This window comes from Panthera leo, chromosome E3 (genome assembly GCF_018350215.1).
Source record: "Panthera leo isolate Ple1 chromosome E3, P.leo_Ple1_pat1.1, whole genome shotgun sequence".
Classification (NCBI taxonomy): domain Eukaryota; kingdom Metazoa; phylum Chordata; class Mammalia; order Carnivora; family Felidae; genus Panthera; species Panthera leo.
In genome coordinates this window covers 40820332-40833484 of record NC_056694.1, presented here as the reverse complement: position 1 = coordinate 40833484, position 13153 = coordinate 40820332, and the positions used below count along the sequence as shown (strand labels likewise).

Sequence of the window (13153 nt, the reverse complement as noted above, 5' to 3'; positions counted from 1 at the left end):
TAGGAACACGGTGTTATTCGAAAGGAGCGTTCAGAGGGCCAGAAAGAGCGTTTAGAAGTTAAACTAGAGAGAGCAGCAGATGGGAAAGCAAACGGGCGCAGCCACTCTGGAAAACAGTATGGAGGCTCCTCAAAAAATTAAAAACAGAACTGCCCTAGGACCCAGCAATTGCACTACTGGGTGTTTATCCAAGGGGTAAATGAGTCATGACCTCGCTCTTGATGAGTTTGAACCCTGCATGGGGCTCTGTGCTGACACTGCGGAGCCTGCTTGGGATTCATTCTCTCTGTCTCTGTCTCTGTCTCTGCCCCTTCCCCACTTGCATTGTCTGTGTCTCTCTCAAAATAAATAAACTAACTAAATAAGAAGAATCGTGAATCAGAACAGCACCTGTCTCCCCTGGGTGCCTCTGGCCACCTGCCCCTGGCCCCTCCTGGCCTCCCAGTACCCTGTGGTCCATCCAGAGAGTGTTCGTAAGTCCTTGGGCCTGAGACCTGCCCAGGATGACTCCTCCTTGTGTTTGAGCTTCGTGCGTTGAGCGCGTGCACTGCGGTGGCTGGGGCCCAGCCCGTGAGAGGCCCGGTCGCCCCCGGTGCCCTCGGGCAGCTGTTCCTGCCCCCGCTAGCTGATTCTGTTCTCAGCGGTCGCGCCTGTGCCGTACAAGCCACTCAGCATTTTGAATGAAGCCTCTGGTTATCATGTTTTCCAAGAGACGCTCGGTATTTATGGACTGAGGGGCTGAAGTAGGGGGAGGAGGATTGAAATTCTCCAGCAACAGATCTGGAGACCCGAGACGTGTCCGAGCCGACGCAGCACTGAAGTCTGGTTGGTTCCGGCACAGGTTTACGGCAGGGAGATCCTGCCTTTCTCTTTGGACTCTCGTCTGTGTTTTCTAAGGCTCTAAAAAGTACGCTTTAAGTTTCTGTCCAGATTTGGGAGGTGGGGATGTGGGGCAGGGCAGTCACGAAGCTCTCTGCCCCATCTGGACCTCTCGGCCAGCGACCAGGCCACCTGCAGCTGGGCCCTGCTGTCTGCTTTCCGCAGGCCCCTCGCACGGGCTGCCCGGTCTTCCTCGGGGATGGGAGGGCATGGCTCCGAGCCGTCTCCGGGCTCTCCTGTGTGGCCTTCCCCGAGAACCCTGTGCTCTGGGAGCCCTCTGACCTAAGCTGGGTGGGCTGTGCGGCAGGAGGGGCCAGGAGCAGAGCGGACCCTCCCTCGGTCTGGCTCCCAGCTCCGAGTGCCCATCTGCGTGGGTCCCGCTGTGCGCATGGCCAGGCCTTCAGTGGAGCTGCCGGTGGGCAGAGACCGGAGACCGCCGTGGACGCGCTGCCGCATTGGGTCGGGTGGAGCGCAGGCAGACAGGTCAGCGGGGTGCCGGGCTGCACACGGTGCGGTCCACGTCGACGTCGTCTCCGGGGCCTTTCCCGGGCGCGCCCTCCTCCCTGCGGCTCCCAGCTGGGCTTCCGGGAGTTGCCTCGGGGGGACTTGGCGTCAGGGCGGCCCCTTTCCTGGGAGCCTCAGAGACGTCCTGGGCGGTGTCCAGTCCCCGAGGCCCAAGCCTGCCGGGCTGATCGCCACCCGGAGGAGATGTTGCCCGGAGGATGGGCGTCCACACCAACAACCTTTCTGGTCATCTCTGTTTCCCACATTATCCTCCTGTGGTCCATCTCACAGCAGCTGTAGAGCCAGAACCAAAAGGAGGCGAGTTTCGGGTCAAACCTGTGCTGCTTTTTTGACAGAATTACAGGAGCTTCCTCTGAGGAGGGTCAGGGGAAGGGCAGGTGTCGAGGAAAGACGGTGGGACAGGCCTGAGTTTGCTTCTTCCGAGAAGTGTCTCTGTCACTTGAGAATGTGTACAAGACAGTCTTCTCCCTTTTCTGTGTGTTGTGGTAAAGCGTACGTAGTCGAAGTTCCCCGCCTTAAGCGTTTCTAGAAGCGCAGTTCAGTGGCAGGAGGCGCATCCCCGCTGCGTGGGACCACGACGGCCGCCCATCCGCACAGCTCTCCCACGGCCCCAAGCGGAAGCTCTGTGCCCACCCCTCCCCTGCCCCTGGGGACCACCGTCTCCTTCTGTCCCCAGGGGCACCCGCACCGTCTTCCCGTGACAGGCGTTATGTCACTGACCACGGCGTCCTCGAGGTCCATCCGCGTCCGAGCGCGTGTCGGAATCTCCTCCCCTTTAAGGTACAGGACTAGTCCGCTGCGTGGACAGACCACATTCTACCCATCCGCCGATGGGCCCATGAGCTCCTCCCGCCTTTTGGCTGCTGTGAATAGTGCTGCAGTGAGCGTGGGTGTGGAAATACATCCGTGTTTGATTCCCTGCTTTCGTTTTTGGTTGTGCACCCAGAAGTGGAATTTCTGCATCATAAAGTAATGGTGTTTAATTTTTTGAGGCATCACCTGAGTGTTTTCCGTGTGTCTGCGCCCTTTTCTTTTCCTCCCGGCCGTGCACGACGGTACAGTTTCTCCACATCCTTACCAGCGCCTGTTATTTTCTGTTTGTTCGTTTGTTTTTCTAGAACTGTCTGAATGGTGCGCGGTGACATCTCGTTGTGGTTTGATTTGCATTTTTCCTGATGATGGGTGCTGTTTCCGTGTGCTTATTGGTCATTTCTGTATCTTCTTTGGAGAAATGTCTACCCAAGTCTTTGGACCATTTCTTAATTGGATTTTTTGTTGTTTTTTTCGTGTCGTGTTTCCTTCTCTATTCTGGATATCAGCCCCTCATCAGATACGTGACGTGTAAATATTTTCTCCCATTTTGTGGATTCCATCTTCATTCTGTCGAATGTCTTTTGACGCGTGGGAGCCAGGTTTAGGGGCACACTTGGGAGTTCGCCAGGCAGAGGCACAGCGAGGGTAGAGGCACCGGTGCCGGAGTGGGTGTGCCATATGCACAGTGTGAGAACAGCACCTGCATTAAAAATGCCCATTTGCAAGCCCTCTTGGAGGAAGTGTTATGAAAAGACAAGAAACCTGTGAGATATTTACGGGTTAAAGAGGTGGAGGGAAGACAGAGCTTGTGCAAAGCTTCCAGATGGCCCACAGAGCACTAGAAGATGTTACATGTAAGCTAAGTGTCCCTGCTCCTGCCGACTTCTCTTTACATGAAAGCGTGAAAAAATAAACACTAAAGATATGGCAAGCATAGGTCTTTCAGAAGGCTCTCCAGGGAAATGGCATTTTAGGAATTACTTTACCCTTAATAATGCTCCCACCACGCTCCAGTTGCCAGTACCTGGGGACTGTATTGAGCCCAAGGACCCAGAAGCACACCGAGCCTTCGGGAGGTCGACGACAGGACCTACAGGAAGTAGGTCAGCATGGAGATGAGCCATCCTCCTGCAGCCTCCCTCCCTGCAGCCGGGGCTCCTGGGGCAACACGGGGGTGGCCAGCTCGGGTTGCTGGGCTGGAGCCACAGGAAGGCTCAGGTGGGGTGGCACACCTCTCGGCCCTGGCGGGCCCGTTCCCAGGCGTCGCCTAAGCTGCCCTCTGCTTCCTTGCAGGCATCGACTATAAGACGACCACTATCCTGCTGGATGGACGGCGGGTCAAGCTGGAACTCTGGTGAGTCAGGCCATGCCAGGCAAGGTGCCTGGGGGCAGGGGCTGTGGCACCTCAGTGTCATTGCACAGTGCCTGAAGTGAGTCAGGAACTCTTAAAGAGAGCGGGGGGCGTCCTGGTTTACATTCACGTGCATAGCCATTTGCACAGACCCTATGTCAGTGTGGAATGGACTTCGCTCCGTGGAGCAGAACCCAAAAGTCCGAGCCCAGCTCCCTGTTCCCGTAGAGACTCATTCCCACAGTGGCCATGGCCCCTCTCCCCTTGCCCTTTACTGGGCTACACATTAAGGAGCATTTTCCAGAACCTCAGTGTGGAGGCGTAAAATCCCACAGGGGTGGGGTTCTCCAGCCCAGCGGGGTAGGGTTCCAGGGAACAGAGGCCCGTGGGGGTCAGCCAGGGCACGCTGTGTGTGGGGGGAGGGGGCGCGCGCCTCCCAGGATTCACGCTGTGCGTGCTGCGTCCCCCGTCCCCTGTGTTGCAGGGACACATCGGGCCAGGGCAGGTTCTGCACCATCTTCAGGTCCTACTCCAGGGGCGCGCAGGTAAGCCCAGCATCATCAGTGCGGGTGCCGTTCTCCAGGACAACCTCCCCGGCTGCTGTGTTGTCACACCCCACGTGCGTCACTCTTTCTAAGCAAGTCTTGGTGTTTGAACACCCGGCTTCCGCTAGGAGTTCAAACGAGGATGTCCTCTGAGTGACGCAGCCTTGGCCGTCAGAGCTCTGTGGCGCCAGTCGGCGTCCCGAGCTCTGCGGGAGGTGTGGTGGGAGCCTTGGGGAGCCGCTCAGTCACCGGTTCACTGGGAAGAGGGGGCTGCCCGGGCAGGCTGGCCGGGATCACTGTTGAGGACTTCAGGGACTGAGCATCGGAGCCACCGCGGAGGGGGCTGCTGCAGGCCCTTAGGGGCAGGGGCGCCTGCCCGTTTCTGTCTGCGCCCCCAGGTTCCCCCAGCGTGCTTACGCGCTGACTGGGTCTGTGTGGTTCAAGGCTAGGCGAAGGGAAAGTAGCCACACCAACAGAGCTGTGGACTCTCACTGCCGGGTCGGGTTTGTCAGCTTTGATTCAGGGCAGGCTGTGACCCCCCTGCGGAGGAGACCCCTGGAGTCAGAGCTGCCCTGCACCCCAGGCAGGGTCCCCCGTCAGGAGCACCACACACTCGTGCAGGGACCTGGCGCTTGGGCACGTGGCCGGGCCTCTGGCTGTGGGGCACGGGCCACAGGTGGGTCTGCATCTAGCAGGAGCAAGCGCTGCCTGTCACCAGCCCCCCACTCTGGCTCGGGCTTGAGGGGAGTCCCCTGGGCATTTGTTTTGCTTCGTGAGCAGGGATGAATGCCCAGCCATTCCCGTGCTACTCTTTCTGGTCCATGGGACCTGGGAAACCAGAGGGAGATTTCTTCTGTGACAGAGTCGGATGGAGTCTGAGTAGATGTCGACAGGAGCACCCAGCCCCAGCCTTTCCTCCAGGGCCTCCTGAGTGGGAGCCTCTCTGGCATGGTGATCGGGAGGAAGACCCCAAACGGGGCCCCCATCTGCTTTCTGCTGAGGTTGGGGTGGAGGACCCCCAGGCTGGGCTTGGGAGCTCCTGTCCTGGGAGCTCTGCCCCTGGAGCGGCCAGCTTGGTGATGTGACCCATGCACAGGCTACCCCCAGTGCGTGCCCGATGCCTGGGGGGGCCCTGCAGAGGTGGTGTGCACCCGGCAGGTCCTAAACTGAGCCTAAGCAAGGAAAGACAGAGGGACCTCCGGGTGTGGGTCGCAGCTTTGGGGCCTGTCAGCTTGAGTGAGCACAGGGAGAGTTTAGGCACGCACGTGTGGTCCACGGGCCGCTTTTGCTTCAAGGCGGGACGCCACGTGTGGTTTTATACATAGGAGACGAGAAGGCTGTCTTCTGACCGCTAGTGTTCATTGTCAGTGGACCATGGGTCACTGGTGAGTTCCGACGTGTTTCTTTTGCATTTTACCATTTCCTAACTTTGCTACAATAAATGCATACCACTTTTGTAATAAAACGGAAAATGAAGAGATGGGAGGAGTTACGTTGGGTATGATAATAAAGGCCCCCTGGGAGATGCTGAGAAAAGACCCGAGAGGCCTCGGCTGCCCTGCCTGCTGTGAGTGTGAACGTGGGACAGACCACAGACACCCACTTCTGTGTAGACACTTGAGGACCAAAGCAGCAGCCAGGCCTGCACGTTCGCCAGACTGTGCGTTCTGAGGAAGCACATCCTGTTACCACGTCCACGTTCTCTCCAAAGCATCCAGCCCAGTCGGTTGTGTATCAGCTGTTGCTTTTGCTTTGCTAGCCCTGGGGTGCTGGTCGTTTCGGGGCTGGGTGGCCGGCAGCGGGCGCCGAGTCTGGGGTGCTTCTGCCTGTCGTGCTTCTGTCCCGTCTGGTGGTGGCAGTGAGGACGGTGGGGTCTGCATGGTCAGCACTACCTGACTTTGCAGCTGATGATACCGCTAGTGGAGTTTCCTCTCTCCTGTCACTCTCCTACCCTCGGTTAAGGTCAGAGAGGCCTTGCGGGTCCCGTAAGGTCCAGAACACAGAAGCCCCTGGCCAGCCCCTGTGTGTTGTCACCTGCCCCACAGCGGTACTGTCTCGTGGCTCTCACCATGAGTACCTTTCTGTCCTGGACCACTGGACTGTGGCCCGTGTTTGCTGTTGCTGGGTGCTGAGGTGGCCCTGGGAGGCCGGTGCCTCCCGTGGGGGTCCCCTGGAGTCCCAGGGAGGGGACTGGGGGCCAGGAACAGGGAACGTTCTGTTCAATTGAGGGTTTGGGGTCACCTGGATTAGCACTGGGGAGAGCACGGCCAGGCGCTGGTCTGGATAGAGAGGGTTCGATCCATTCCCGTGAAAAGGGGTTTCCTGTGAAAAATGGTCTCGGGCTCACATTTGCCATTACACGATTGCTGGTGAGGGTACCAGCATGCCACCTGTCACCGCCCAGCTTGGGGGGCATTTGGGCCAGAGACCGTTTGACAGACACCTGCTCCCCATTTTCAGTGCTTGTCTTGCTCCTGGCAGAAGCCTGGGCGCGTGTTGGGGGCGTAGGCAGAGCTCCTTGGGAGCCTTACCGTACAACATGTATCACACGTGCCAAAAACTGACTTCATAAAAAGTGCACCTCTGCACCTCGGTTGGGGTGCTGGTGGCACAGGTACGTACGTTTGTCCAAGCTCGTCAAACTGCTCACCCTTAAAATCTCTCTGCATCTTCGGAGGGATAAGCGGTAGCTCAGAAATGGACAGAATGAGGACCTGGGCCCCGCACTCCCACCTCTGGGAATCCTGTGGCCCGGGTCACGTTGTACGTGCTCAGGCCTTCATCTCAGGTGTTGGTAATCACACAGTAGGTGAAGTCACCTGAGCGCCAACAGCCGCGCCACCCGCTGAGCCTGGCGTGAGGCTCTGGCGTCTGTGGGGCAGGGGGTCCCGGGTGGGGGCTGGGCAGCTTGCACCACATCCCCGTCTGTGTCAGGAATGAGACGGTAAGCGGTTATCCCTGGAGCGATGGGGAGAGCTTCTGTTTGTACCCTGGAGTACCCGCTCATTTAAAACCTCTGAGCCTGTGGTACTTTTATTAATTGAAAAAAACAGTATAGTGAGAATTTATTTGCTCCTCCTTCTGCCTCTTTGGAATGCACGGCCGACTTGGGACCCCTTGGGGTCTTCTGGTAACGAGCAGCCTCGCTTTGGTTTCTCATCGGTGCCACGTGTGCTCGATCCCACCTGTCCTTCCCGCACTCATTTTGGTCCCTGCTGCCTGCGATGTGACCAGCTCTGTGTCCTTCCTCCCTGTGATGGACCGCGACTGGGGCAGCCGCAGGAAGATGGTTGTGGGTGCAGGTTGGCGCCAGCTGGGAGGGACAGCCAGGGGTTCCACAGCCGCCTAGGGGCGTGGCTGAAGCCTGAGCCCAAGAGATGAGCTTCTGCCTGCTTGTTTGAGATTTTCAGCCTCACACAGGTGAGCAGGAGCAAGAAGGTGAGTCCCTGTCGAGCTCCAACACGTGGTTGTGCGTGGAAACTGTTGTCTGTGGGTTGTTGTGTGTTTGTACTTCTGTTTCTAAAAACTGTGCAGGGGCACCTGGGGGGCTCGGTTGGTTAAGCGTCCCCCTCTTGCTTCGGCTCAGGTCATGATCTCACTTAGGGTTTTGTGGGATCGAGCCCCACATCGGGCTCTGAGCTGATAGTGGAGTCTGCTTGCGATTCTGTCTCCCTTTCTTTCTGCCCCTCCCCCACCCCCCACTTGTGCTCATTCTCTCAAAAAAAAAAAACAACTTAAAAGGTCTGCACATCTGTGTACTTCTCACAGTCTGCTGTGCACCTCCGTGTCTTACGTTTATACCCACTTGGTACGTCCATACCTTGACTTACTCCAGTCCTGGGACTGCACGTTTAGCTGTATGAACGGGGCTGAGATGAGGTCACTACATGCGCCCTCTGTTATGTCGAAGAAGGGGGGTTTCCAGGGTTGGCGGTCAGGGGCCCCCCACTGCAGCACTAGCCAGAGGCTTTGTTCCTTGTGCCCCAGGCAACAGGGTTAACCCCAGCTGCTCACGGGTCCTGTCCAGTCTCACTCGTGGCACTGCCCCCGCCAGACTGGTGTCTCCGCCCTTGACTTCAAGTGAGTCTGTGCACATCTGTCTCCAGAGAATGTTGCTCCGGGCCTGGCTCTTCCTTCCCTGCAAGGGTCCCTCCCGGCTCGGCAAGCGGCTCTGCCCTGCCAGCGGCCTTCCGGCCCAAGAGTGGGGTTTTGAGCTCCACGTCGACAAGATCGAGGGCTACACTTCAGTCTTGCAGGATTTGAAGGACACTTTTTGAGGGGAAAGGCACATTTGGAGGTGGAGGGTGCCCTGTCCTTTTGATCTCAGCTGCATTGTCCCCGTGTATGACAGAGACACAGGCTGAATGGAGCCTTGATGGGGCAGGATGGGGTGGATCCTGTCTGCTGAGAGGTTCCGGCTCCTGAGCCTGCTTCAGAGTGGCCTGAAGGGGCAGAGAGAGGCGGGAGCCCGCAGCTACGCTCTCTGCTGGAATCACCTTTCTGCGGCTCGTGATGGAGATCTCTTGGGCAGGGACAATGGGTGAGCCAGGCAGGCGGAGACAGCCCAGAGCTGAGCTCTGACTGCTTGGTCTCTAAGGGACGTGCGGCAAAATCCCCACAGCAGATCCTCTGCCCAGTTCGGGGGGCGGGGGGCTGCTAGAGTGACTGGCGTCCTGCCTGCAAATTTGGGTTGGAAAACTAAGAACCCGTCTGCTCGTCCCCCGGGTCCCCTGAGCAGAGCTCCGTTGGACAGTGTCAGGGACATCACCCCTGTCTGCCTGCCAGGGTTGTCCGCAGGGCCTGTCCACACTGTCTGTAGACCTGTGTAGACTGTCTTAGCTTGGGTGATTTTTTTTTTAATGCTTATTTATTTATTTTGAGAGAGAGAACTCGAGAGCAGGAGAGGGCCAGAGAGGGGATGGGAAGAGAATCCCAAGCAGGCTCCACACTGTCAGCACAGAGCCTGACACGGGGCTCAGTCCCACAACCCTGGGATCGTGACCTGAGCCAAAATTAAGAGTCGGATGCTTAACCGACCGAGCCACCCAGGCGCCCCTTCAGCTTGAGTCATTTTTAAATGATCACAGGATAATGCTTACAATGTGTTTGGAGGAAAGAAATTGAAAAAATACCAGTTTTCCCAGCCAAGTCTTCAAGATAGGGAGGGAAGAGGCAGCACTGAGCCCACGAGATCCCCCCATTGCCATCACCCCACACAGAGGGTATCCAGGACCACACGGGCCTGCCCTCGGTGAGGAGATGGGGACAGGGCTGGCTGAGCCCTGCGTGCAGAGCTGATGCCAGCAATGCCTCTGAAGCGTGACAGAGTCTCAAAGCCAGGCGTTTTTCACATGGAAAACGTGTGACCCACACAATCCCCTTGAGGGGCGCCTGGGTGGCTCAGTCGGTTGAACGTCCAACTTCGGCTCAGGTCATGATCTCACAGCTCGTGAGTTCGAGCCCCACGTCGGGCTCTGTGCTGACAGCTCGGAGCCTGGAGCCTGCTTGGGACTCTGTGTCTCCCTCTCTCTCTGCCCCTAACCCACTCACATTCTGTCTCTTGTCTCTCTCAAAAATAAATAAACATTAAAAAATAATAATAAAATAAATAAAAGCTGTCTGGCTGGAGCCGAGTGGCCCTCGCCCCGCCTATGCTGGAAAGGAGTGGTGCTTGGCCACATAGGGCACTGTGCCTGGAATAGGACCCCTTCCATCCAGGCGGCCCCCGGCCTCTCGACGCCCGTGTCTCCCTTGCAGGGGATCCTCCTGGTGTATGACATCACCAACCGCTGGTCCTTTGACGGCATCGACCGGTGGATCAAGGAGATTGATGAGGTAGGTGTGCATCCATAGATAGCCCTTGCACGGTCCCTTCCCAGGGTGCACTCCCATCCCCGGCAGGAAGCTGGGGGACCCCGTTGGCTGTCCCTACCCCCGCCTCTGCCCGTTGCCCTGGCTCTCTGTCATCTTGCACACTGACTGCCACATACTCGGTGGCCACAGAATGGACAGTGAGGGCCCTGCCTGCTTTGGGGGCAGGGGGACAGTGCCAACATGGGGGTGTCCTGTGCTCGTGCCTCTGCTGAGTCCTGTGCCCCCCCCCCCCCCCCCGCAAGCATGCACCCGGGGTCCCCCGGATCCTGGTTGGGAACCGGCTACACCTGGCCTTCAAGCGGCAAGTTCCAACAGAGCAGGCACGCGCCTATGCAGAGAAGAATGGCATGACCTTCTTCGAGGTCAGCCCTCTGTGCAACTTCAATGTCATTGAGTCCTTCACGGAGCTGTCCCGCATCGTGCTTATGAGGCACGGCATGGAGAAGATCTGGAGGCCCAACCGAGGTGAGGTGGTGTCGCAGCTACGGTCAGGAGAACGGAGGCAGAGGGGGCCTCTGGCAGCCCACTCAGGGGCCTGCCTCCCCGGGTTGGAGGGGAAACAAGATCCCCGCTGCTTCCCTGACACCTGGAAGCTAAGTTAGCCTGCGCCCTGTGTCTGCTCTGTGTGGGGTCCCGGCGCTGTGCAGGGGTCTGCGCCTCGGTGCTGGGAGGGAGTGCTGTGGACTCTGCCCTGGAGCAAACAGGGGACTGGCTCCAAGCCTCCCCTCCTGGAGCTGACCCATGAAGATCCTGGCTGTGTGCTCCCCCGTCCCTCAGCCCCGTCCCACCCCAGCTGCCAGAGGGCCAGGGCTGGCTGGAGGCCTCCATCTCCCGTTAGGCCCCAGGGCAGGGCTGGCGACCCTTGGAAGCGGGGTCTCCCGGGGCACCTCTCCGCGTGCGGCTTCAGGGAGAAGTCGGGAACGGGACACCGGCAGCTGGGCTGTGGAGTGGTGGGCATCCAGGGTCCCGAGCAGGGCGAGCCTGAGCTTTGCGGACCTCTGCACCCCGCCGCCTGACCTTTCCCTCTCCCCCCGCCCCCATCCGTAGTGTTCAGCCTGCAGGACCTGTGCTGCCGGGCCATCGTCTCCTGCACCCCGGTGCACCTCATCGACAAGCTCCCGCTGCCGGTCACCATCAAGAGCCATCTCAAGTCCTTCTCGATGGCCAACGGCATGAACGCCGTCATGATGCACGGGCGCTCCTACTCGCTGGCCGGTGGGGCAGGCGGGGGCAGCAGCAAGGGCAACAGTCTCAAGAGGTCCAAGTCCATCCGCCCCCCGCAGAGCCCGCCCCAGAACTGCTCAAGGAGCAACTGCAAGATCTCCTAGCAGGACGGGCCGGGTGCCACCCCGTCCGGTTCGCTCCGGGAGGGCTCACGCTCGGGGAGCGTCTCTGGCCGGGCGCTGGGCCTGGCGCTGTGTGCAGGGAAGGCTTTGACCTCGCCGCCTCCTGGGAAGCGTGGGGGCTCACTGCGCGGGCAGTGGTCTGGGCCAGAGAAGCTCCGCGGGACCGGAGAGCGCTGCGGGGATCTTGGCGGAACAAGCCCGGGACCCCGCAGTGCCGTGCGGCTGGGAAGTGCCCGGGGGGCAGCTCTGCCCGGCCCGGCCTCAAGGGGGCGGCCCTTGGGGACCCAGGAGGCCTGGCTCCCTTTCTTATTTATGTGGAAGATGTTCACCTTTCTGTACATTTTTAAAGGACGGGCAGGGAGGCCTTTGGTGCAGCCACACGTGAGCCCCTGTCAGCTGTGGGCTCAAGCTTCGGGACCTTGGGAGAGGGAGGGGATTTGAGGCAAAGACGAGGAGGAACCCCCAAGACTTCACCCTTTGAGTTCAGACACGTCACGTGGGGTGTGGGCTGTGCATAGACCATAGGGGACAGGTGGGAGCTTCGGGCAGGGCTCTAGGGCCCGTGGCTGCCTCCGCCAGCCTGAGTACGGGGCTCCTTGTGCCCCCCTAAGGGGCTGGGCAGCCCGCACGGCTCCGGCCGTCTGAATGGTGCGGCCACACCTTCCTGGGTGACATCCTGCGCGTCTCAGATGGGCTCAGAGCTGGGGGCAATCTCCTAGGTTCCCCAGGGGAATGTTGGGGCTTCTCAGAGGGGATAGTGGGATGCACTCCCCCCGTGTCCCTCCACGTGTGGGGGCGAACAGCCTCCCCCTTGACTCTGCCCCTTCCCTTCCGGTCCTGTCTCTGTCTGTTGCTCCATGAAACCGGCCCAGCATCTCCCGTGAGAAGGCGCCGAGATCCTCAGGGGGGCTGCCAGGTGCTCTGCGGGTCTGGACAGATCTGCCTGTTTGTCTCCTGGGGCACCTGGCCTCCACTCTTGCCACCTTCCGTCTGCTGGCCTCGGGTGTGACCCCACAGCTGCTCCTGGCCTGGCGTCACCCCTCGGGGTCACACGTCACCAGAACCGTTCTGACCCAGATTTTCTTAGTGATGCTGCCTGGAGTGGTCCCGGCAGCAGAGACACCGAGCCTCTCCTGGAGAACCCGCCAGCCAGCCTCCTCCTGCCACCTGGTTGGTGACACGGCCACCGGGTCACACTGGTGCTCAGCTCTACCTCCTACTCACGGCCCCATCCTGGGCTCTGGGACTCTCCTGTCCTGGGTGTCTGGGAGGCAGGGTGGGGGCCGTGGCCCGGGTGTGCAGGGGCACCCAGGGTCCCCGTGTGAGGCCTGGCCTCAGCAGGGTCAGGCAGAGGAGGCCACACCCATCCTGTCTTGCCTGTCAGGCCCCTTTCTTCGGACTTTGAACCCCGTCACACAGACTGTGTTTTGAGGACGTGGACAGTCCTACGTTCACCTTATCAACACTACTTTTCGCTGCTGACACACCATTCCTGTGCTCATTTTGGACGGTTTTTGTTTCTTTGTACAGTAAACCTAATTCAGCTCTGATTTTCAGGCTGCGTTTTATAGAAATTAAAGCCTCTGGTTTTAACTGGCCAAGTGGTGGGTGTGACGTGGCAGGGTGGGTCCGGTGCCGCTTCGTTGACACCCCCTCCACGCCTGGCCTGGACGGCTGGTGCGCGTCTGGCTGTGAGGGCTGAGCGTGGCCGCACGGCCTTTCCCGGTGGGCCGGACGGGTGCGACGGAGACGCTCTGTGCCGCGCTGCCTCCGAGGGTAGGAACGCCCTCGATGTCCGTGGGGCCAGGGCCTAACTGCCG

General features: G+C 59.5%; 1 protein-coding gene across 3 annotated transcripts in view; it reads left to right on the top strand.

The window, feature by feature from the left end:
* RAB40C (RAB40C, member RAS oncogene family) overlaps nt 1-12931 on the top strand; it is a 29753-nt gene extending 16822 nt beyond the window's left edge. For all 3 annotated transcript variants that reach the window (XM_042921585.1, XM_042921582.1, XM_042921584.1), the window contains exons 3-7: nt 3511-3571; nt 4053-4113; nt 9871-9948; nt 10230-10452; nt 11035-12931. In XM_042921585.1, coding sequence (XP_042777519.1) covers nt 3511-3571; nt 4053-4113; nt 9871-9948; nt 10230-10452; nt 11035-11315 — 704 coding nt within the window. In that variant the 3' untranslated portion in view covers nt 11316-12931. The remainder of the gene's footprint in view (nt 1-3510; nt 3572-4052; nt 4114-9870; nt 9949-10229; nt 10453-11034) is intronic.
* Nucleotides 12932-13153: the final 222 nt, after the last annotated feature.